We start from the raw sequence: 26,164 nt of genomic DNA on the forward strand, positions 1-26,164 counted from the left end.
TCTATCCTTGTTAGAGCCAGTTTGCGCTGTTCTGTGAAAGGAGTCGTACACAGCGTTGTACGAGATCTTCAGTTTCTTGGCAATTTCTCGCATGGAATAGCCTTCATTTCTCAGAAAAATAATAGACTGACGAGTTTCAGAAGAAAGTTATTTGTTTCTGGCTATTTTGAGCCTATAATCAAACCCACAAATGCTGATGCTCCAGATACTCAACTCGTCTAAAAAAGGACAGTTTTATTGCTTCTTTAATCAGACCAACAGTTTTCAGCTGTGCTAACATAAATTATTTTCAAATGATCAATTAGCCTTTAAAATGATCAACTCGGAGTAGCTAACACAACGTGCCAAAGGAGCGATGGTTGCTGACAATGGGCCTCTGTACGCCTATATAGATATCCATTAAAAAAATTATTATTATTATTTTTTTAAATCAGCCGTTTCCAGCTACAAGTCATTTACAACATTAACCTCTCGGGTAGGGGGCAGTATTTTCACGTATGGATGAAAAAATAAAAATGCCTGTTACTCAGGCCCAGAAGCTAGGATATGCATATAATTGGAAGACTTGGACAGAAAACACTCTAACATTGCTATAACTGTTAAAAGTATGTCTACGAGTATAACAGAACCGATATGGCAGGCGAAACCCCGTGGACAAACCACCCCCCCCCAAAAAAAATTCAGCCTACCACAGATTTCAATGGCTGTTACTTTTATTATCAGGCGAAATTCTCCCAGATTGCAGTTCCTAGGGCTTCCACTAGATGTCTGTCTTTAGAAACAGTTTCAGGCTGGTTTTTGGAAGAATGAGCCAGAAATTTTAGTTTTTCTAGATGGCTCCAATTTTGGTTGTAGTGTTTCCAAGAACGTGGAAGCGAGCGAAGTTCTTTGGTATTTTTCTCTGGTAAAGACAATAACTATTATCTGTCTTGCATTTTATCGTTTATTTCAGTATTAGGGTACCAAAGGTTTGATTATAAACGTTGTTTTACATGTTTGCAAAAGTTTATTAGTAACGTTCGGGATTAATTTTGTATGCATTTTGATGGAGGGAAACTGGGTGGATTATTGACTGAAGCGCGCCAGCTAAACTTTTTATGGATATAAATAAGGACATTCTCGAACAAAAGGACCATTTGTGATGTATCTGGGACCTTTTGGAGTGCCAACAGAAGAAGGTCCTCAATGGTAAGGCATTTATTATAGCGCTATTTCTGTCTTTCGTGGCGCACCTGCCTGGTTGAAATATGTTTTTCATGCTTTTGTATGCAGGGCGCTGTCCTCAGATAATCGCATGGTGTGCTTTCGCCGTAAAGCCTTTTTGAAATCTGACACAGCGGCTGGATTAACAAAAAGTTCAGCTTTATTTTAATATATTACACTTGTGATTTTATGAAAGTTAAATATTTATAATTCTGTAGTTTGGATTTCGCACTATGCATCTGGTTTAGAGGGAAAGCATAGAGGCAAAGCCTGAAAATCCGATGCTTCCGGTTTATTTTGACCCTGCTCAAGTGTTTCTTTTACGCCTGTACATTAGGTTAATGTTCTCCTTACTTTGATGGCTTTCTGGATGTTGATGCAGGAGTCTCGGATGATCCTGAGCAGGTTGTTGAAGCGGCCCATCTCCTGCACCAGCACTGTGTTCATGCTCTGGTTGTAGCTGGTGGGGAAGCGGCGCATGGATGCCTCAATGTCAAAGTCGGGTGGCAGCTTGCTGAGGACGTCTGCAGCCACGTCATACACCATGTCGTCTGATGACTTGGCGTCACCGCCTGAGGAACGTGACTGACAGGAGAAAGAAGTTAGTGTGCGTGAGTTTGGACAACAAATACAATTGTGTGCTACTTAGTGGTATGTTGTAGGTGAAAAAAAAAACATTTCAATTTTTATTTTACCAGTGTTAGTCTCTTCCAAGGCCCTATCATGAAAATCCAACTACAACCTTCAACAACTCAAGATTATTCTGACTACACACAGGTACTGCATCAATTTATCTGTACTTACTCTTTTTTCTCCCTTGAGTCTAAGCCCTGTGCTTTACTTATCTGTAATGCTCACTGAGGTCCAAGGCCTCAGCGGTACTTACTGTTAACTCTCCCTGCAAACACAAACACACACACAGGTTTGGTTACCAACAAGTGTCATCATGACATTTCAAATCCCTTTCTTGCATAAGTCTGGAGTGCCAGGGAAACAAATAAAAAACAATTCCCTCAACTTTTCAAAGTAATTCATTCTAAAGAATGGTTATTTTCCTACTTGCCATATTTACTCACTGGTAGCGCTGTCACGACCCAGCGGTAATGGATAATCATTAGATGATAGTTGGGGTTACAGTAGGAATGACAAATAGCTGCTTCATTCCACATGGAGCATCTTCCTGTTTATTGGTCATTCAGAGTAATGGTCCCGTATTAGCTGCTAATAAAGTTCACGCTTGACTGCAACTATTATTAATCTTAGTGAAGACGATAAGTATGAATCAAGATTAGGCTTCATTGAGTCCTAATTGTACATTCTTTTTTTTAAGTAGAGGAGCCTTGGCTGAGACCATTTTCCTAATATTTGAGTTGCATTCTCCCACTTTTGCCCTCAGAATAGCAGAACTACATGGTGTCGAAAGGATTCTGGCCCATGTAGACTCCAATGCTTTCCACAGTTGTGCCAAGTTGGCTGGATGTCCTGTGGGTGGTGAACTATTCTTTTGTCTTGCCCATTCACCCTCTGAATGGCACACATACACAATCCATGTCTCAATTGTCTCAAGGCTTAAAAATCCTTCTTTACCCTGTCTCCTCCCCTTAATCTACACTGATTGAAGTGGATTTAACAATAAATAAGGAATCATAACTTTCACCTGTGTTCACCTGCTCAGTCCATGGTCATAGAAAGAGCAGGTGTTCTTAATGTTTTGTATACTCAGTGTATGTGTGCATATGTGTGTGTGGTGTGCGTTTGTGTGTCTGTGTGTGTCTATTTGTGAGCCATTATGCCTGAGCAGTTAGCCCTAATCTTTTGGCTGCCTAATTTTCAGCAAAGCTAAACATTTTTTTTTTTTTTAAACTCCAGCTGTAGACTCTAAAAATATCTCAATTTCTGTCACCCATTGGGTGATGTTCACTCCTTTAGAGTTCTACTGCGAGTGGTTGTGATAGATGTAAGCTAAGCTTCTATGAGTTAGTAACTTGGGCCGACTCAAAGAGAGCTTTCATGGAGTATGAGACGTGAGTGTCACACCCTGATCTGTTTCACTTGTCCTTGTGATTGTCTCCACCCCCTCCAGGTGTCGCTGATTTTTCCCAGTGTATTTATCCCTGTGTTTCCAGTCTCTCTGTGCCGGTTCACCTTGTATGTTTCCAAGTCAACCAGCAGTTTTCCTGTTCTCCTGCTTTTTGCATTTCTCCTAGTCCTCACAGTTTTGACCCTTGCCTTGTTTCTAGACTTTGTACCCGCCTGCCTGACCATTCTGCCTGCCTTGACCACGAGCCTGTCTGCCACTCTGTACCTCCTGAACTCTGATCTGGTTTTGACCTTTTGCCTGTCCACAGCCATTCTCTTGCCTACTCCTTTTGGATTAATAAACATAGTAAGACTCCAACCTTATGGCTCCTGTGTCTGCATTTGGGCCTCGCCTTGGGTCATGATACTGGGATCACAAAGTTTCTCCAAAGCCAGTGATTGTCACACCCATGTTATCATACTCCGTCAAAGGCAGACAATGCATCGCATTTACACGAAAGGGAGTTTAGTTTTTTGGAGGGAGATATCGCTGTACAAATAACTTTTCTTCCTAATTAATATTGCATGGTACAGTTTAATGGAAGGGAATCAAATATTAAAGTCTGGCAAAGATACTGATAAAATAGGTAAGATGTGTGTGTGTGTGTGTGTGTGTGTGTGTGCATATGCATGCGTACATGCACCGCATCACACACACACACACATGGGTTTGGTCTGAGTTTGGAAACATGCCATGATAATAAATGACATACAAGATTTGGGACATCTGGGATAGGTGACAAGAAGGTGTGCTTTGCATTGGTTTATGATGTACCTCCAAATTCACTGCCAACGGAAAGAAAGGGCTGTGCTAACTTTACCACTGTTTCAATAGACCCCAAGCCAAAACACCCTGCTATTGAGCGTCACTCTACATATGACTTGAGTGAGTTCACAGTTGTATGGAGGTGGACCATATGGCTACCACTTTGCTCTAAGTAGCTGTCATAAAACCTATACTGTCATTTGAAAATGGTTGTAAGAGAGCATGGCATATAACACTGCCATGAGCATGCCATGGTAGGACATGGCAGATTAGGACAACAATCATGACTCATCTGAAAACTGGGATTCACTGTGCCAAAATGTTGGTGAGCTTACTTTGTATTCCATATCTTTGCATCCCTATAGTACAAATCAAGGGTGTGTGTATAATATGTGTGTGTGTAAAGGCACTACAATGATCTATTGTGGTGAGTTTGCTGGCCATACCTGTGTGAGCAGAATGCTATCGAAGAGCAGCTGCGTCTCGGACTGGTCCTTGGTGATATCAGCGTTGGCGTTCATACCAAAAATCTCAGGAGACGGATTCAGAGGCAGTGCCTTGGTGTAGTCTATGTAACTGTTATACTGCAGAAGGGGGGGGGGGGGGGGGGGGTTGGTGACATAGATAGATTGGTGACATTTAGAATAATGACTATGTAAATGAAAGTTCATGAATAAAATATGGGGTTTAGGAAAATGCCAAATAAAATTGTGCATATATTATAATTGTTCTCACAAATAAATTAAATGACACGACTGGCAGTGGCCGCCGTGTCTCGTTAATGACTTAAAGGTACCTCCAAAAGTGAACTTTCTTGAACAAGTTAATGTACTACTTAAATCACCTCAACTGACTTTCTTGACTTCTCTGTCTCTTTACGTCTATAGTTCGCCAGAGCTAGACCATTTAAAGTGTAGTTCCATAGTATTTTATGCCTTCATGTTGACTGTTCCTAAAATCTCACATCATAATATTTGTTCTTTACTCATTAACAACGATAACTTTGATTTATTTTACCTTTATTTAACTAGGCAAATCAGTTAAGAACACATTCTTATTTTCAATGACAGCCTAGGAACAGTGGGTTAACTGCCTTGTTCAGGAGCAGATTTTTACCTTGTCAACTCGGGGATTCGCTCTTGCAACGTTTCAGTTACTAGTCCGACGCTCTAACCACTAGGCTTACCTGCCGCCCCAATGGACAAATATCATATTTAATAAGGGAAGACAAAATACATCATAACTGAAATGAATGAATACGTAATGTGTCTTCGCATTATATTAAGTGGAAGCAATGTACATGTTTCATGCACAGATGGGCATGAATAATACATATGAACATGCCTGTGTTGATTAATCCCAGAGTTATATCCGATCTTTCTCAGATCTTAAAGGTACAGTTCACCTCTACTTCAGGGCTCTCCAACACTATTCCTGGATGCTACCCTCAGTAGGTTTCATTCCAACCCTAGTTGTAACTAACCTGATTCAGATTATCAACCAGTTAATTATTAGAATCAGGTGCACTAGATTACGGTTGGAAAACCTACAGGATGGTAGCTCTCCAGCAACAGGGTTGGAGAACCCTGCTCTACTTTCAAGTAAATGTTTTGATATTGGGGTGCAACATCCCTTTAGTTTCAACCATAGAATAAACAGCTTTGCGATTTAGGCGAACAGTCCATTTCAATTTACCAAGGCTCCCCCGAGAAAGTGATTTCGATCTCAATGGGACTCACCTGGATGAATAAAGTATAAACTAGAAAAGGACATTTCCTAAAGAAAATGTGACATTTAAAACTTAAAACGTTATGGAGCTAGAGCGATTGGAATAATGGGAATAATAACTATGTGGAATTTTTTGTGTTCTCACTTTCACAAAGTACACAAATACAGTGGGGCAAAAAAGTATTTAGTCAGCCACCAATTGTGGTGTCCTTTGACAGCTCTTTGGTCTTGGCCATAGTGGAGTTTGGAGTGTGACTGTTTGAGGTTGTGGACAGGTGTCTTTTATACTGATAACATGTTCAAACAGGTACCATTAATACAGGTAACGAGTGGAGGACAGAGGAGTCTCTTAAAGAAGAAGTTACAGGTCTGTGAGAGCCAGAAATCTTGCTTGTTTGTAGGTGACCAAATACTTATTTTCCACCATAATTTGCAAATAAATTCATTAAACATCCTACAATGTGATTTTCTGGATTTATTTTCTCATTTTGTCTGTCATAATTGAAATGTATCTATGATGAGAATTACAGGCCTCATCTTTTTAAGTGGGAGAACTTGCACAATTGGTGGCTGACTAAATACTTTTTTGCCCCACTGTACATTTCAACCATATGAGAAGTTGTTCCTTACGTCTCCCTCCGGTGGTGAGTAATACAGGCCGCTGGGGTCAAACTTGTAGTCAGGGTCTTGAATCTTGGGGGTGTAGAAGATCGTCAGGATGGTGCGCAGCGTCCGCCGGTCCCAGTCATCCGTCACGCGGCCACCGTAGTTACATTCACCAGTCATGTAGTGGATGGCTTCAAAGGGCACTTCCTATGTAGGGTGGGCAGAGGGAGTCATGAGCGGTCTGAAATTTAACCATATCCCCTATATAGTGCACTACTTTTGACCAGGGGATGCATATGTCTGTGTAGGGGGTGCATAGGGATTCATGAGCTACATCCAAAATGGCACCCTATCTATTCCCTTCATAGTGCACTACTTTTGACCAAGGCCCACATAGGGACAACAGTTGTGCTCTATATATGGAATAGGGTGCCATTTCAGATGCTAACATTCATTCCCAATGGGATGACATTTAGATATGGGTCAGTGTCAACTCAATGCAGTGTGTTTGAAGGTATTTAAAGAAGCACTGAATTATTCAAATTCAGTACCCCAATGAAAACATCTCCTTTCAGCTGGTGACAAAACAGCAATTTTTCAATATGTGATATAGTTGCACAAGTGACAGTAGAGGTCGAATAGAACTTTAAAGTTTGGGAGAAATGTAAAGGTAGACAGGGGGAAACCACTGTCCATGGCATTGTGGATGAAAATTTCCCCTGCAAATGTTGCAGGTGGCTCTTTGGTTATAAGGGAAAATGTCAGCATATTCAAAGATGCCTCTTGATCAGTTTCTTCAGAACTTGTTTTGTAGGAAGGGGGTTGAGAAGGGCAACGGAGTACTTTCTGTGGTTTTTAAATGTCAAGGGGGTTTTGAATCGGGCTGATGAGACTCGAGTGCAGCAAAAGCACTTGTAAATGTCAGTTGGTACCCACATGTACACTTACTGTAGATATAGATCATATTGGAACGAGTGAGAGAACGAGCCGTATTCTAAAATTGCTTAAAACATTTTTTCCCCCTCATCAATCTACACAAAAGACCCCATAATGAAAAGCAAAAATAGTTTTTTAAATTTATTTAGCCAAAAAAAGAAAACACTTTCAGACCCTTTCCTCAGTACTTTGTTGAAGCACCTTTGGTAGCGATTACAGCTTAGAGTCTTCTTGGGTATGACGCTACAAGCTTGGTACACCTGTATTTGGAGAGTTTCTCCGATTATTCTCTGCAGATCCTCTCAAGCTCTGTCAGGTTGGATAGGGAGCATCACTGCACAGCCACTTACAGGTCTCTCCAGAGATGTTAGATAGGGTTCAAGTCCGCGCTCTGGCTGGGCCACTCAAGGACATTCAGAGACTTTTCCCAAAACCACTCCTGCGTTGTCTTGGCTGTGTGCCTGCCTCAACACAACTCTGTTTTGGAGCTCTAAATAAAAACATCTAATCAAATAAAATTTGATTTGTCACATGCAACGAATACAACAGGTGTACCCTTACAGTGAAATGCTTACTAACAAACCCTTAACCAACAAAGTGTTAAGTATTTACTAAATAAACTGAAGTAAACAATGAATGAATAAAAATAAGGAAATAGACAAATTAAAAATAATTAAAAAGAAACAATACAATAAAAGTCACAAGGCTATATAAAGGGGGTATCGGTACAGAGTCAATGTGCGGGGGCACAGGTTAGTCAAGCTAATTGAGGTAATAAGTACATGTTGGTCGAGGTAAAGTGACTATGCATAGATAATAAACAGAAAAGCAGCAGCGTAAAAACGCAAATAGTCCAGGTAGCCATTTGGTTAGCTGTTCAGGAGTCTTATGCCTTGGGGGTAGAAGCTGCTAAGAAGCATTTTGGACCTAGACTTGGAGCTCTGCCATGCAGTAACAGAGAGAACAGTCTATGGTGGCTGGAGTCTTTGACAATTTCTTGGGCCTTCTTGGGTCTTCTGATACAGTCTGGTATAGAGGTCCTGGATGGCAGGAAGCTTGGCCCCGGTGATGTACTGGGCTGAAGCACTACCCTCTGTAGTGCCTTGCGGTCGGAGGCCAAGCATTTGCCATACTAGGCGGTGATGCAACTAGTCAGAATGCTCTCGATTGTGCAGTTGTACAACTATTTGAGGATCTGAGGACCCACGCCAAATCTTTTCAGTCTCCTGAGCGGGAATAGGCCCTCTGCCCTCTTCACGACTGTCTTGGTGTGTTTGGACCTTTCGTTGGTAATGTGGACAACAAGGAACTTGAAGCTCTCAACCTTCAGCCCAGTCGATGAAAATGGGGGCATACTCGGCCCTCCTTTTCCTGTAGTCCACGTTCATTTCGGGCGGCAGGGTAGCCTAGTGGTTAGAGTGGTGGACTAGTAACCGGAAGGTTGCAAGCTCAAATCCCACGAACAAGGTACAAATCTGTCGTTCTGCCCCTGAACAGGCAGTTAACCCACTGTTCCCAGGCCGTCATTGAAAATAAGAATTTGTTCTTAACTGACTTGCCTGGTTAAATAAAGGTAAAATAAAAAAATAAAAATAAAATTTCCTTTGTCTTGATCACGTTGAGGGAGAGGTTTCACCACACTGTCTGGTCTCTGGCCTTCTCCCTATAGGCTGTCTCATTGTTGTCGGTGATCAGGCCCACCACTGTTTTGTTTTCGGCAAACTTAATAATTGTGTTGGAGTCGTGTTTTGCCATGCAGTCATGGGTGAACAGGGAGTACAGGAGGGGACAGAGCATGTACCCCTGAGGGGCCCCCATGTTGAGGATCACATTGGCAGATGTGTTATTAGTCTTACTACCTGGGGGCAGCCCATCAGGAAGTCAAGGATCCAGTTGCAGAGGGAGGTATTTAGTCCCAGGGTCCTTCGCTTAATGATGAGCTTCGAGAGCACTATGGTGTTGAACTCTAAGATGTAGTCAATGTAGGCATTCTCAAGTAGGTGTTCTTTTTGTCCAGGTGGGAAAGGGTAGTGTGGAGTGTAATTGAGATTACGTCATCTGTGGATCTGTTGGGGCAGTATGCAAATTGGAGTGGGTCTAGGGTTTCTGGGATAAGGGTGTTGATGTGAGCCATGACCAGCCTTTCAAAGCACTTCATGACAACAGAGTGCTATGGGTCGGTAGTCATTTAGGCAGGTTACCTTGGTGTTCTTGGGCACTGTGACTATGGTGGTCTGTTTGAAACATGTTAGTATTACAGACAGTCAGGGACAGGTTGAAAATGTCAGTGAAGACAATTGCCAGTTGCTCAGAGTATGCTCAAAGTACACATCCTGGTAATCCATCTGGCCCTTTGGCCTTGTGATTGTTGACCTGTTTAAAGGTCTTATTCACATGGGCTACGGAGAGCGCGATCACGCAGTCGTCCGAAACAGCTGGTGATCTCATGCAGGCTTGCCTCGGAGGACGCATATAAGTCATTTAGCTCGTCTGGTAGGCTCGTGTCACTGGGCAGCTCGCGGCTGTGCTTCATTTTGTAGTCTGTAGTAGTTTGCAAACCCTGCCACATCCGACGAGTGTCAGAGCCAGTGTAGTAGGATTCAATCTTAGTCCTGTATTGACAATTTGTCCATTTGATGGTTCATCGGAGGGCATTTCTTATAAGCGTCCGGGTTAGAGTCCCGCTCCTTGAAAGCAGTAGCTCTACCCTTTAGCTCAGTGAGGATGTTTCCTGTAATCCATGGCTTCTGGTTGGGGTATGAATGTACGGTCACTGTGGGGGTGACATCATCGATGCACTTATTGATGAAGTTAGTGACTGATGTGGTGTACTCGGAAGAACTCCCGGAACATATTCCAGACTGTTCTAGCAAAACAGTCCTGTGGCTTAAAATCTGCATAATCTGACCACTTCCGTATTGAGTGAGTCACTGGTACTTCCTGCTTTAGTTTTGGCTTGTAAGCAGGAATCAAGAGGATAGAGATATGGTCAGATTTCCCAAATGGAGGGCGAGGGAGAGCTTTTTTTGCCTCTGTGTGTGTGGAGTAAAGGACGTCTAGAGTTTTTTTCTCGCTCTGGTTGCACATGTACCATGCTGGTAAAAATAAGGTCAAACTGATTTAAGTTTCCCTTCATTAATGTCCCCGGCCACTAGGAGCGCCGCCTCTCTCATGTTTGCTTATGGCCTTATACAGCTCGTTGAGTGCGGTCTTAGTGTCAGCATCGGTTTGTGGTGGTAAATAGACAGCTATGAAAAATATAGATGTAAAATCTCTTGGTAGATAGTGTGGTCTACAGCTTATCATGAGACACTCTACCTCAGGCGAGCAGAACCTTGAGACCTCATTAATATTTGATTTTGTGCACCAGCTGTTACTGACAAATATACACAGACCACGACCCCTTGCATTACCCGGAGGCAGCTGTTCCCTCTTGCTGATGCATGGAAAACCCAGCCAGTTGTATGTCATCGTTCAGCCATGAACGAAACATAAGATAGAGTTTTTAATGACCCGTTGGTAGGATAGTCTTGACCGGAGCTCATCCAGTTAATTATTTAATGATTGCACGTTGGCTAATAGGACTGATGGTTGAGGCGGTCACACACTCGCTGTCGGATTCTAACAAGGCACTCCGACCTACAACCCCTATATTTCTGTCTCTTCTTCATACGAATGGCAGGGATTTGAGCCTTGTCTGGTGTCTGAAGTAAATCCTTTGCATCTGACTCATTAAATAAAAAAATCTTCGTCCAGTACGAGATGAGCAATCACTGTTCTAATAGCCAGAAGCTATTTTCAGTCATAAGAGATGGTGGCAGAAACATTATGTACAAAATAAATTCCAAATAAGGTGAAAAAACTCACAATAGCAGAATTGGTTAGGAGTCCGTAAAACGGAAGCCATCTCCGGTACCACTCTTCCTCTACGGACTATTCCGTCGACCTCATGGCCTCGTTTTTGCTCTGACATGCACTGTCAACTATGGGACCTTATATAGACAGGTGTGTGTCATGTCCAATCAATTGAATTTACCACGGGTGGACTCCAATCATGTTGTAGAAACACTTCAAGGATGATCAATGGAAACAGGATGCACCTAAGCTCAACTTCAAGTCTCATAGCAAAGGGTCTGAATACTTATTTAAATAAGGTATTTGTTGTTTTTTTCATTTCTAAAAACCTATTTTCACTGTCATTACGGGGTATTGCATGTAGATTGCAATTATATATTTGTTTTATACATTTTAGAATAAGGCTGTAACGTAACAAAATGTGGAAAAAGTCAAGGGGCCTGAATAGTTTCCAAAGACACTGTATAAGGAATAGTAGTGACGTAGTCGAGTCACTAAACCTCGAGTCGGTGTCGAGTCCCAAGTCCCCCTGTGCTCCTGTCCGAATCAACATCCGAGTCCCCAATCGTCGAGTCACAATTCCATATGGCTGAAGTCCGAGTCCCAGTGCTCGAGTCCTGGTCCAAGAGCTTAAGTCTGATTCACAGGGTCAACATTAACTCAAAATGTAGTTATTTACCCAGTCAGATTTAGTGTAGTGGCAAGATTAATTATTTAGTCAATATGGTTTATAAATGTAAAATGCAGACCGCCAATGCACGATACAAAGAACAAAATGTAGCACAGGTAATAAGGGTTATACCTTTGAATGGTTAGGGCTAGAAACAAGCTGTTTTCTTCATAGAAAAGAAAGAGACGTATCAGAACCTGGCTATGAAATGCAATTGGGAAAGTGGGAGGGTTGAGCAAGACAACGTACTTAAAGACAACCTACTTTTCTATACTCAAGGGGAAGAGAGACAAACATAGCTATACTGTTGTTTTACGAGTAAACTCAATGGTATTGTTTTTTAATTTAGTAAAGCAGCTTGTGTTTCTTAACCAGGCAAAGGGTAGCTAAACTAAAGGCTGGTGACTGGTTAGCTACGGGAAACAAAAGCGCCGCCTTCACGACATGTATGATCAGAGGCGGAGCCGGAGCGCAGCCTGCCTGCATGTCTGCCCACACTCATCGCTTGTTGCCCCGCAGCTCACCAGCTGATGTAGGCTGTGTGTGCGAGTCCAAGAATCCGAGTCCAAGTCCGTGTCACCAACGGTCAAGAAGGCGAGTATGAGTCCAAGTCACCAACGCTCAAGTCTAAGTCGAGTCACAAGTCATGAAACGAGTCATGAAAACTGGACTTCGAGTCTGAGTCCTGGACACGAGTACTAGACCACTGGAGAATATGGTGCCATTTGGAAAGCAGCCAATAATGTATATGAGAGAGAGAGAGAGACAAGAAACACAACCCACACATTAGGTTGACACTGACTATTTAATGTGGTTGACAATTACTTTTTCCACAAATATTGTGCATTTTATCAGAATCTCCCACAAGTCTTCAAATGGGTTGAGATCTGGTGACAGAGACGGCCATGGCATATGGTTTACATCATTTTCATGCTCATCAAACCATTCAATGATCACTGCCATCCTATGGGGACATGGTAGCGAAAATAATGACCTCAAGCATGATGGGATGTTAATTGCTTAATTAAGTCTGGAACCACACCTGTGTGGAGGCACCTACTTCCAATATACTTTGTATCCATTATTTTAGCAGTTACCTGTAGCCGGGGTCAATATGTTTTCAAAATGGACATCCGGAACTACAACAGGGAACTAACCAATATTTTAAAAAGTCATAAAAATACATGCCAGGGGGTCAGCTTGATACATTTTTGCACTTCCACAATAGAGGACAGTTGCATTGCTCAATTCAATTCGTAGAAATAATAAATTAGGGCCAATAACACAAAAGTATGTGTGTGTGCATTTTTATTGAGAGTCATGAAACTCTGTGTGTGTTTGTGTGGGGTATGTAGTGTATAGTATGTACCTCATACTGCTCTAGGAACATATGGAGCTGCTGGACAGAGATCCTCAGGTCGGTTTCATTGAACTCATACGGAATGTTCCAGCCCATGGGACCAAACTTCTTCCTCTCCTGGATCAACGCGTGGAAGAAGCACAGGCCATACAGCAGCCTCTTAAACACACCCTGTGAGAGACACACAAACACACACACACATTTAGATCACTAGATCATCTTTCTACATCATTATAGATTTAGAGGGACAATCTGACATACAAATATGTACTGTAGATATATACACGCACACACATAGGCAGACAGACACATCCACAGGCAGACACACACCGGCTTGCTGCTGCTGGAGAAGAACTCGGGGTCGGAGATGGGGTCCATGAGGAAGGAGCGGGCGATGTTGGCGCGAAGGCCTTTTGGCGCCTCATTGGTCATCTTCACCCCGTTCTGAAGCACTGCCACAGGGAAGGTGGGCGAGGGATAGCTGGTCAGCCACAGACGGAAGTCTGGATGGGTGGTGTCAGGGTTCAGCTCCTAACAGAGGCACACAGGGTAGAGACATTGGGGTATACTAACAGACAAATGTTTATCAGTGTATTATACCCCTTATACTGTAAAGCTATTATTGGGGACTCTGACTTAAAGAGGCAATCAGCAGTTGCTACATCCATTTTTGGATGTATGTACTCATTGATTCTTGAAGAATATAACTTAGAAAATGACTCATGAGCTTAGTTCAACAGTCGTACCCCATCAAAGCCCAAAATATAAGCTCGTTTTACTCCAATGTTTGTAAACAAAGCAAATGTAAACAAACTATTTAACCTCAAACCATGGTTAAATCTATAATTTAGGGATAGCACCAAAGCCCCGGGACGGTGAGAGGCACCGTGACCTCATTCTTCGAGTGCACTTCTTCCATGAAAAGATGGAGATTCTCCAATGAGCCCGCAATACCACTCTGAGCTTTCAAGGACAGAGATACAGTGCCTTGTGAAAGTATTCGGCCCCCTTGAACTTTGCGACCTTTTGCCACATTTCAGGCTTCAAACATAAAGATATAAAACTGTATTTTTTTGTGAAGAATCAACAACAAGTGTGACACAATCATGAAGTGGAACGACATTTATTGGATATTTCAAAATTGGGCGTACAAAATTATACACAGCAAGAACCGGCAAATCTGGTGCAGTCCATGAGGAGAAGATGCACTGCAGTACTTAATGCAGCTGGTGGCCACACTAGATACTGACTGTTACTTTTGATTTTGACCACCCTTTTGTTCAGGGGCACATTATTCAATTTCTGTTAGTCACATGTCTGTGGAACTTCTTCAGTTTATGTCTCAGTTGTTGAATCTTGTTATGTTATTTACACATGTTAAGTTTGCTGAAAATAAACACAGTTAACAGTGAGATGACGTTTCTTTTTTTGCTGAGTTTCTCTTACACAGTACATTATTACCCTGAGACAAGTTATCCTGGGTCTTTTGGGTATTCATTGCTTTTCCACTCTATGCTCTAATGACAGGGTTGTATAACGGGAATGCTCAGGGTGGCCGAAATAATACCATCAAGGACATTTTGTGGCACATCAAAGGCGCTAACAACCCTGTGAAATGTAAGAGGGTGCTGACACATTTAAAGGGTTTGAATGCAAATTTAGCATTTCTACATAAGACTCACTTGAGGACTGGTGAGTTGGTCAACTCTTTCATAGTAAATCAAGAGGTGCTGCCATTTTGGTTGATAGATCTACTCCCTTTATAGCTTCTGAGGCTATTCCTGATCCTAAGGGACGATACCTCATAGGAACTGTTAAACTGTTTTCTATCCCTCTTGTTTTGGCTAGTGTTTATGCTCCCAATTGGGATGATTCAAGTTCCATTTCTACCTTTTTATCTGCTATACCCAATTTTGATTCCCATTTGTTGATTTTAGGGGGTGATTTCAACTGTACAATATCCCCAGTTCTTGACTAGCACTCACTACAGTCACTTCTAAGTGTACCTTGTTCAAGATTTTCTTCAGAAATATGCTGTGTGTGAGGCCTGACATTTCCTCCACCCTACAGATAGACAGTATTCCTTTTTTATTTTTTTTATTTCATCAAATGTACTCCTGCATCGATTACCTATTTTTGGACAAAAAACTTCTGCCTTACCTTCAGAGGTGTACTTATGAGAGTACTGTTATTTCTGACCATTCACACTTAGTGCTTGAGCTAGAGTTTCCCCAGCGTGTGTTGTCAATGGCATCTTAACTCCATTTTCCTCTCAGAGAAGTAGTGTCATTTTGATTTCTAGAAATTAATTCAACCCCACCTATGTCCTGCACTTCCACATGGGAGTCCCTCAAAGCATACCTGAGTATGCTTGGGGTCATTGTCCATTTGGAAGACCCATTTGCGTCCAAGATTTAACTTCTGACTGATGTCTTGAGATGTTGCTTCAATATAGCCACATCATTTTCTTTCCTCATGATGCCATCTATTTTGTGAAGTGCACCAGTCCCTCCTGCAACAAAGCACCCCCACAACATGATGCTGCCACCCCCATGCATCATGGTTGGGATGGTGTTCAAGCCTCCCCTTTTTCCTCCAAACATAACAATGGTCATTATGGCCAAACATTTCTATTTCTGTTTCATCCAACCAGAGGACATTTCTCCAAAAAGTACGATCTTTGTCCCCATGTGCAGTTGCAAACCTTAGTCAGGCTCTTTTATGGCTGTTTTGGAGCAGTGGCTTCTTCCTTGCTGAGCGGCCTTTCAGGTTATGTCGAAAGAGAACTCGTTTTACTGTGGATATATATACTTCTGTACCTGTTTCCTCCAGCATATTCACAAGGTCCTTTGCTGTTGTTTTGGGATGGATTTGCACTTTTCGCACCAAAGTACATTCATCTTTAGGAGACAGAATGCGTTTCCTTCCTGAGCAGTATGACGGCAGCGTGGTTCCATGGTGTTTATACTTGCGTACTATTGTTTGTACAGATGAACGTGGTACCTTCAGGCGTTTGGAAATTGCTCCCAAGGATGAACCAAACTTGTGGAGGTCTACAATTATTTTTCTGAGGTCTTGGCTGATTTATTTTCATTTTCCTATGATGTCAAGCAAAGAGGCACTGAGTTTGAAGGTAGGCCTTGAAATACATTCACAGGTACTCCTCCAATTGACGCAAATTATGTCAATTAGCCTATTAGAAGTTTCTGACGCCATGACATAATTTTCTGGAATTTTCCAAGCTGTTTAAAGGCATAGTCAACTTAGTGTTTGTAAACTTCTGTTCCGCTGGAATTGTGATACAGTGAATTATAAGTGAAATAATCTTTCTGTAAAAAATTACTTATGTCATGCTCAAAGTAGATGTCCTAACTGACTTGCCAAAACTATAGTTTGTGAACAATAAATGTGTGGAGTGGTTGAAAAACAAGTTAATGACTCCAACCTAACTGTATGTAAACTTCCGACTTCAACTGTAATTCACAAATGATATGCTAATATTGTCACCCATCAGACTATTCTTGATTTAACCTTGTCTTTATATATACTAAATAATATATGTGTGAAATTTGTTTTTATTTAGAATGGACCATTATCATGCACCTGTCTCGAAACAGAGGCAGCGGGAAAAAATATATCTAATCTATTCACTTAAATAGCGAATGTCGGATGATTTTCCCATGGTTAATTTTCATGCCAGCCAGGTAGGCTATACTCCAGTTGTAAACAACGTGCTTAATATTAGGAAAATTGAGAAATAAATATAGTAGGCCTAGCCTATAAAAAGCTAATGGGATCCTCCTCTTTTTAGTGGAGGCCATCACTGTTTTCTAGCGAGAAATGTTGCTGTGTTAGGGTTGAGTGAATAGCGATGGAAATGGCATCTTACGTAGATCTGGTAGAGCGGTAAGTTGGTCAGCACAGACTCTGAGGAAGTGGCCAGATGTGCCATGTATGCCGGAAGCTTCCTCAAATCAGTCTCAGGTTGCGAAAGCAGCTGGTCGTCCAAATTTGCGAGAGACTTCCTGGATGGTTAAGTATTGTCTGCCTCGAAGCAAGCATATAATGTGTTAAGCTTGTCTGGGAGGGAGGCTTCGGTGGGCAATACACAGCTGGATTTGCCTTTGTAGTCCGTGATAGTCTGTAGTCCTTGCCACATGTGTCGAGAGTCTGTGGTGTCATTCATTGACATACATTTGAGTCTGTCTATTTTTGCCTAATGGATTCACCGAGATCGTACATACTTTGTACGCCACCGAATCATCGCGGTTCATTGTACTAACATTGAATGCTGCAGTACGGTCTCTCAGCATGGTACGGATTTCTCCCTTCATCCATGGTCTTTGGTTGGGGTACTGTATGTCCGGATTGTTATTGTGGGTACAACATCATCAACAAATGTCCTAATGCAACCTGTGACTGACAATGTATATTCCTCAATGTTGATGTATGAGTCCTGGGTGGATAAATCGTTGAACATATTCCAATCAGTATTCTCAAAACAGTCCTGCAGCATTGAAGGGAAAAACTGGTTAAGTGCCTCTGTAATCCCCACACCAAACTAACGAACTAAATTATTATTATAATATTGAGACTTGAGGTGTGTCATCACAGTGCAAGCTGCCCTCTGACCTCACACACTCTCTCCATAGTGGACATCCATGAGGTGGCCAGGTGACAGTTCTGTAGGACCACCCAGGTGCCCTCCTTCACGCCCGTCTCAATCAAGCTCATGGCGATGGGGCCCTGGCCCTGGCCCAGAGACAGAGAGCTCAACTTGTTTCCACTGAAGCCCTGGGGAACACACACAGAGACACACGCACACACATACAGACACATGAATACAGACGCACGCATGCACACACACACACACACACACACACACACACACACACACACACACACACACACACACACACACACACACACACACACACACACACACACACACACACACACACACACACACACACACACGTGTCAACAGGATACTTTAAAAGGTGAATCCCAAAGATTGAGTGACAAACGTACCATTAATTGCCTAGCAATTAATGACTTGAAACATTTGAATTTTTTAAATTTTACCCCCCTTTCTCCCCAATTTCGTGGTATCAATTGTTAGTAGTTACTATCTTGTTTCATAGCTACAACTCCCGTACGGGCTTGGTAGAGACAAAGGTCGAAAGCCATGCGTCCTCCGAAACACAACCCAACCAAGCCGCACTGCTTCTTAACACAGCGCGCATTCAACCCGTGAGCCAGCCGCACCAATGTGCCGGAGGAAACACAGTGCACCTGGCGACCTGGTTAGCGTGCACTGCGTCCGGCCCGCCACAGGAGTCGCTAGTGTACGATGAGTCAAGGATATCCCTACCGGCCAAGCCCTCCCTAGGCCAATTGTGCATCGCCCCATGGACCTCCCGGTCACGGCCGGCTGCGACAGAGCCTAGGCTCGAACCCAGAGTCTCTGGTTGCACTACGCCACCCGGGAGGCATGACTTGAAACATTTAAGGATATTTTAACCTTGTAGAAATCTACAAGCTTTATCAATCTGTGATCTATCTACTCTGCGTGTCTACTCTTGTCTTTTCTGTAAAACATCTATATCAACAAGACCAGCTAGGGACAAGCAATACAGGGTGGTTGTTTTTCCACAACAATTGTCATTTAGGCTAAACCTAGGTAGAAATGTGCCAATGGAGTGGCAATGAGTGGCATGATGGCACAAACAGACTGGTACTCAGGCTTATCCATACCTGCTCATCACCAAACTTGAGTAAGGCGGCCATGGGGTCAGAACCGGGGGAGAGGATGAAGATGAGGGGGGCGCAGCAGTGACTGTCCCCAAATGCTTTCCCCAGGTTGAAGGGGGGCGCCTCGATGAACTGACGCCCGAGACTGTCAGATACAAACTCCTGCACCATGGGAATGACCTGGGAGGCAGGGGGGTGAAGAATGTGGATTTGACTCTGTGTGTGTGTGTGTGTGTGTGTGTGTGTGTGTGTGTGTGTGTGTGTGTGTGTGTGTGTGTGTGTGTGTGTGTGTGTGTGTGTGTGTGTGTGTGTGAACATGTGTGGTAACTCACCTTGTCTGGTCTAAGACAGCGAATAACCAGCATCTTCTGAAACTGTCCAAGGTTCTGCTGCCACTCTGCTGGGAAAGGTGTGTGGTGGGGAGTCTGCACATGAGCACATGCACACACATTATTATTAACAATATCACATACTCACTACATACAAAGATATTCAAATGATGGTTAAGTAATAACTAATCCCCTTTTTTCTCTAAACTACAGCATTGAAATAAAAGCTTGCTTCACACACTCATATTCTTCACTTTTTACCAACTAGCCTAATTCTTATTTACAACATTAAGACAAACCAGGAAGAACTCCCTAGAATGCAACTGAATTCCAATAAACCCCATGTCCAGGGACAGCTTTGCGAAAAAAAAAGTGGGGTGTTGAAAGTGGAATGGTACCCTATTACTTACATAGTGCACTTCTTTTGAGTAGAGCTCAATGGGAGCATAGTGTTTCCTTCCAAATGTCTAAACCACAGTAGCCAAACGACGCAAGCCTCACAGGCTGTTTATATAACTAAACTTGAGCTTTAATACTCTCCTTAATAATGAGGGAATTCTGGCCATTTGGATTCATCAGATGCAAATCTGGAGGGGATTGCATTTACGCGGTGCCCATAATCAGGTTATCCCCAAGTATAATGGAGACGCTTTGGCATCACATTTGTTTTAGGTACGTGGGTGTATGTTTGTGTGTGTGTGTGTGTGCGTGTGTTGGGAGTTCTTTATTGACCTGTAGCAAGATTAATCAAATGTAATTAAGTGGTAAGAGAAGCAATCTGGGATGTGCAGCGGGGCCAGCCGATATATTTGGTTAATGCGTGGAACCGCTGCGCCGGGTAGGGAGAGAGATGGTGTGAGTGAGGAGGGATAATCCCCGGATACTTTTGAACAAATTTTACATCAGACGTCTGAGTTGTTTTGCTCTTAAGAGTTATATTGAGTAAGGATCTGTCCACAGAGGTAGGTACCTTCACTGTCTGTGGCTGAAAGCTATTTAAAGTTAAAGGAAAGTTAATTGTATTGGATGTGTGTGTTTGTTTGTGTGCGTGTGTGTGCATGCGTGCTCTTGTCTACCTACCTGTGTGTGTGTGTGTGTATCTACAGACCACATAATTAAACATAAAAATCATATTATATTTTATTGGAATGCTACAGTAACGCACCGGGCTATCGTACACCTCCTTCCAGGCGTCTTTCATTCGGGACATGTCCTTGCGCAGGCCCTTGAAGCAGTCCATCTCATCGAGGCGGCAGAGCTCATCCCAAGCCTTCTTGGGGAGCCAGGTGCAAGGGTTGGCGTGGGGATTGTCCAGGCCCACGCCACCTGTTAGCAGGAAGCGCCACTCGCTCTCATCCACCTGGTGTGGAGGATTGGGTGGAGAGGGGGGAAAGACAAAGGGTCAATCTGGAGCATTGCTGGGAATGTGAGGCTTTGGGATCCTGGGAGAGCTAAGACCCATATGGTCCTGACTGGAAATATATATATATTTTTTATTTCACCTTTATTTAAACAGGTCGGCCAGTTGAGAACAAGTTCTCATTTACAACTGTGACCTTGCCATGTGTGTGTGTGTGTGAGTATTGATGATATTAGTCAAGAGAAGTTGTTGATGGAGAAAGAAATATGTGGTTATGCATTAATAATACCTTGCAGTGACGGTGTGATAATGCTATGGGAAAGCTGTGGCCATATACAGTGGGGCAAAAAAGTTTTTAGTCAGCCACCAATTGTGCAAGTTCTCCCACTTAAAAAGATGAAAGAGGCCTGTAATTTTCATCATAGGTTCACTTCAACTATGACGGACAAAATGAGAGAAAAAAAAATTCCAGAAAATCACATTGTAGGATTTTTAATGAATTTATTTGCAAATTATGGTGGAAAATAATTATTTCGTCAATAACAAAAGTTTCTCAGTACTTTGTTATAGACCCTTTGTTGGCAATGACAGAGGTCAAAGGTTTTCTGTAAGTCTTTGCAAGGTTTTCACACACTGTTGCTGGTATTTTGGCCCATTCCTCCATGCAGATCTCCTCTGGAGCAGTGACGTTTTGGGGCTGTTGCTGGGCAACACGGACTTTCAACACCCTCCAAAGATTTTCTATAGGGTTGAGATCTGGAGACTGGCTAAGCCACTCCAGGGCCTTGAAATGCCTCTTACGAAGCCACTACTTCGTTGCCCGGGCGGTGTGTGTGGGATCATTGTCATGCTGAAAGACCCAGCCACGTTTCATCTTCAATGCCCTTGCTGATGGAAGGAGGTTTTCACTCAAAATCTCACGATACATGGCCCCATTCATTCTTTCCTTTACACGGATCAGTCGTCCTGGTCCCTTTGCAGAAAAACAGCCCCAAAGCATGATGTTTCCACCCCCATGCTTCGCAGTAGGTATGGTGTTCTTTGGATGCAACTCGGCATTCTTTGTCCTCCAAACACGACGAGTTGAGTTTTTACCAAAAAGTTATATTTTGGTTTCATCTGACCATATGACATTCTCCCAATCTTCTTCTGGATCATCCAAATGCTCTCTAGCAAACTTCAGATGGGCTTGGACATGTACTGGCTTAAGCAGGGGGACACGTCTGGCACTGCAGGATTTGAGTCCCTGGCGGCGTAGTGTTACTGATGGTAGGCTTTGTTACTTTGGTCCCAGCTCTCTGCAGGTCATTCACTAGGTCCCCCCGTGTGGTTCTGGGATTTTTGCTCACCGTTCTTGTGATCATTTTGACCCCACGGGGTGAGATCTTGTGTGGAGCCCCAGATCGAGGGAGATTATCAGTGGTCTTGTATGTCTTCCATTTCCTAATGAATGCTCCCACAGTTGATTTCTTCAAACCAAGCTGCTTACCTATTGCAGATTCAGTCTTCCCAGCCTGGTGCAGGTCTACAATTTTGTTTCTGTTGACAGATCTGTGACTGTTTGAGGTTGTGGACAGGTGTCTTTTATACTGATAACAAGTTCAAACAGGTGCCATTAATACAGGTAACGAGTGGAGGACAGAGGAGCCTCTTAAAGAAGAAGTTACAGGTCTGTGAGAGCCAGACATCTTGCTTGTTTGTAGGTGACCAAATACTTATTTTCCACCATAATTTGCAAATAAAGTCATAAAAAATCATCCAATGTGATTTTCTGGATTTTTTCCCCTCCTTTTGGCTGTCATAGTTGAAGTGTACCTATGATGAAAATGACAGGCCTCTCTCATCTTTTTAAGTGGGGGAACTTGCACAATTGGTGGCTGACTAAATACTTTTTTGCCCCACTGTACAATACATCAAACATAAACCAACACATACACAGAGGCTCTGTGTTCATGTCTATGGTTCTGACAATATTTTGAGAACGTTGTTGTAAAGCTAACCCACCAGCTTGTCGTGCATGAGCAAGTTGACGTTGAGGCAGAAGGAGAAGAGCAGCTTGTCTTTCTCAAATAGCGAGCGGCACACATTGACGTAGAGAGAGTAGGTGAAATGGTCCCTCAGAATCTGCAACCTGGGGTAATAACAATAACAAAGATTTGATTAATGCCTAGGTTTTGGCCTTTGTCGACTAAACATTTATTGAAAGTGTTGATTTTCTTAAATGTGTTGCAAAATGTAAAATAAAGCTTGAGAAGTAAAATTTCATTCATGTTGATCTAGTCACTTTGGTAATACATTATGGGACAGTAGCATAAACTACAGCCTAACAATAATAATTGATGTAGCTTATAGAGCATTTCATTACTACCTAGAATCTACAACCGCTTGCAAACCCCCCAAAAACAGGCACAACAACTTATAAAAAAATGGAAAGCTAATGGTGTCTAGTCAGCTTCAGGTAGAAGACGTTTGGAAAGGCATGTCTCTGCTTTGGATTGAGCGGAGAGAGAGGAATCGATGGTTTGGCAGGGAGAAAGTCAGTCTGACAGATAGGCCAGGAGCTCTTCTTCAGGACATCTTGCCATCTATATGCACTATGGTGCAGACCTAGAATAACTATAGTTTAAAAACAGTAACACATTTTCCGGTTGAACAACTAGTTTAAATATATTTTTAAAGATATATTTTTCTTCTTTATTCACTTCCCCTCACCCTGACACCCCTCCCGTAATTGGTTTAAACTAATGGACAACAATACTTAGACTTCTACTTCCGGTTTATACATACTATATACATTTTATGGACATGGTACATTTACATTAATTATATATTTTTTTGTCCCACCCCTCAGCTCCCCTCAACCCCTACCATCTATCACTGAAAATTATCAAGTATATTTTTCAACTGTGCTGTGATGTTTCATAAAAGTTCGGAATATTTCTATTCTCATAGATTCTACAGATTGTAAACTAAATATTTTTTACCAAGAGTATTATTAATTGGAACGGAAATGGCACCACACCAAACTGGAAGTCTTCCGACGAGCTTGGAACACTGCAGTATCGAAGAGCCCTCACAGCTGCTTGATCATCCTATTTTTCCAACTTTAATTGAGAACATTAAGAACAATCCAAACTGTATTTTTGAGAAGGTCACAAAGTTAACTAAAAAGCAGCATTCCCCAAGAGAGGATGGCTTTCACTTCAGCTGTCACACCCTGACCTTAGAGATCCTTATTTATTCTCTATGTTTGGTTAGGTCAGGGTGTGACTCGGGTGGGAAAATCTATGTTTTCTATTTCTCTGTTGTTTTGCCGATCAGTCTATCGTTGTCTCTGATTGGGGATCATATATAAGTTGTGACTTTCCGTATGGGTTTTGTGGGGTGCTATTTTCTGTTTAGTGTCTGTGCTTGACGTAACTGTTTGCTTTTGTTTTTTTAATTTGTTATTTTTGTTTGAGTGTTTCTTGAAAATAAATATCATGAACACTTTCCACGCTGTGCTTTGGTCCACTCTTCCTTCCACCGACGAGAGCCACATCAGCAGTGATAAATTAATGAACTTCTTTCAGGAAAAGATCATGATCATTAGAAATAAAAGTACGGACTCCTCTTTAAATCTGCGTATTCCTCCAAAACTCAGTTGTCCTGAATCTGCACAGGACCTAGGATCAAGGGAGCCACTCAAGTGTTTTATTACTATATCTCTTGACACAATGATGAAAATAATCAAGGCCTCTAAACCTTCAAGCGGCATACTGGACCCTATTCCAACTAAACCACTGAAAGAGCTGCTTCCTCTACTTGGCCCTCCTATTTTGAACATAATAAACGGCTCTCTATCCACCGGATGTGTACCAAACTCACTAAAGGTGGCAGTAATAAAGCCTATCTTGAAAAAGACAAACCTTGACCCAGAAAATATAAAAAACTAATCGGCCTATGTCGAATCTTCCCATTCCTCTCAATTTTCTTTGAAAAAGCTGCCTTCCTGAAGACAAACAATGTATACGAAACGCTTCAGTTTGGTTTTAGACCCCATCATAGCACTGAGACTGCACTTGTGAAGGTGGTAAATTACCTTTTAATTGCGTCAGACCGAGGCTCTGCATCTGTCCTCATGCTCCTAGACCTTAGTGCTGCTTTTGATTCTGTCGATCACCACATTCTTTTGGAGAGATTGGAAACCCAAATTGGTTTACATGGACAAGTTCTGGCCTGGTTTAGATCTTATATGTCGGAAAGATATCAGTTTGTCTCTGTGGATGGTTTGTCCTCTGACAAATCAACTGTCAATTTCGATGTTCCTCAAGGTTCCATTTTAGGACCACTAGTCTTTTCACTATGTACATGTACACATACATGTCATTCAATCATTTCATCCAAACTGCCGTCAACAAGCCAGGCACTAAAATAGAACTTGGTTCTATTATTGATTGATGCTTGACGTGCTGCAAGTTCCGACTCCCATCTCCTCATTGGTTTTTAGGAGTATATACCCACGTAGATGATTGAAAGCTGAACCGAGGTCCTCACTCCAGTCCAGTTGGTGCTGGTAATGCACCTTGAAGTTGATGTGAATACCAAGTATGTCTACTTCACCTTCCACCCATTAAACCTTTCTAGCGCAGGCGTTCCTCTAGCGGAACCCCTCGACAACATTCCGCTGAAAATGAGGCGCGCAAATTAAATTTTTTATTTTTTTAAAATATGTAACTTTCACACATTAACAAGTCCAAATGAAAGATTAACAAGATGTTTATCTACCCATCGTGTCCGATTTCAAAAATGCTTTACAGCGAAAGCACAACATATGATTATGTTAGGTCATAGCCAAGTCCAAAAAACACACAGACATTTTTCCAGCCAAAGATAGAAGTCACAAAAAGCAGAAATATAGGTCAAATGAATCACTAACCGTTGATGATCTTTATCAGATGACACTCATAGGACATCATGTTACACAATACATGTATGTTTTGTACGATAATGTGCATATTTCTATCCAAAAATCTCAGTTTACATTGGCGCATTACGTGCAGTAATGTTTTGATTCCAAAACTTCCAGTGATTTTGCAGAAATACTCATAATAAACATTGATAAAAGATACAACTGTTATTCACAGAATTAAAGATAGACTTCTCCTTCATGCAACCGCTGTGTCAGATTTTTAAAAAACTTCACGGATAAGGCATAATCCGAGAACGGCGCTCAGAGTCCAATCCAGCCAGAGAAATATCGGCCATTTTGGAGTCAACAGAAGTTAGAAACAGCACTAGAAATATTCACTTACCTTTGATGATCTTCATCAGAAGGCACTCCCAGGAATCTCAGTTCGACAAAAAATGACTAATTTGTTCCATAAAGTCCATAGTTTATGTCCAAATAGCCAATTCTTGTTAGCGTGTTCTGCCCAGTAATCCATCTTCATGAGGTGCGAGCACTTTGTCCAGACAAAAACTCGAAAAGGTCCGTTACAGGTCACAGAAACAAGTCAAACGATGTATGGAATTCATC

General features: G+C 42.2%; 1 protein-coding gene across 1 annotated transcript in view; it reads right to left on the minus strand.

The window, feature by feature from the left end:
- Positions 1–26,164, minus strand: part of dnah7 (dynein, axonemal, heavy chain 7) — a 213,750-nt gene that overhangs the window by 26,811 nt on the left and 160,775 nt on the right. Inside the window, exons 54-63 of the mRNA XM_064945130.1 lie at positions 22,651–22,777; positions 20,452–20,646; positions 19,290–19,382; positions 18,961–19,137; positions 17,836–17,997; positions 13,534–13,734; positions 13,213–13,374; positions 6,407–6,589; positions 4,495–4,632; positions 1,558–1,788 (exon numbers count right to left, since the gene is read on the minus strand). Coding sequence (XP_064801202.1) covers positions 1,558–1,788; positions 4,495–4,632; positions 6,407–6,589; positions 13,213–13,374; positions 13,534–13,734; positions 17,836–17,997; positions 18,961–19,137; positions 19,290–19,382; positions 20,452–20,646; positions 22,651–22,777 — 1,669 coding nt within the window. The remainder of the gene's footprint in view (positions 1–1,557; positions 1,789–4,494; positions 4,633–6,406; positions 6,590–13,212; positions 13,375–13,533; positions 13,735–17,835; positions 17,998–18,960; positions 19,138–19,289; positions 19,383–20,451; positions 20,647–22,650; positions 22,778–26,164) is intronic.

The sequence above is a fragment of the Oncorhynchus masou genome, chromosome 29 (genome assembly GCF_036934945.1).
Source record: "Oncorhynchus masou masou isolate Uvic2021 chromosome 29, UVic_Omas_1.1, whole genome shotgun sequence".
NCBI lineage: Eukaryota > Metazoa > Chordata > Actinopteri > Salmoniformes > Salmonidae > Oncorhynchus > Oncorhynchus masou.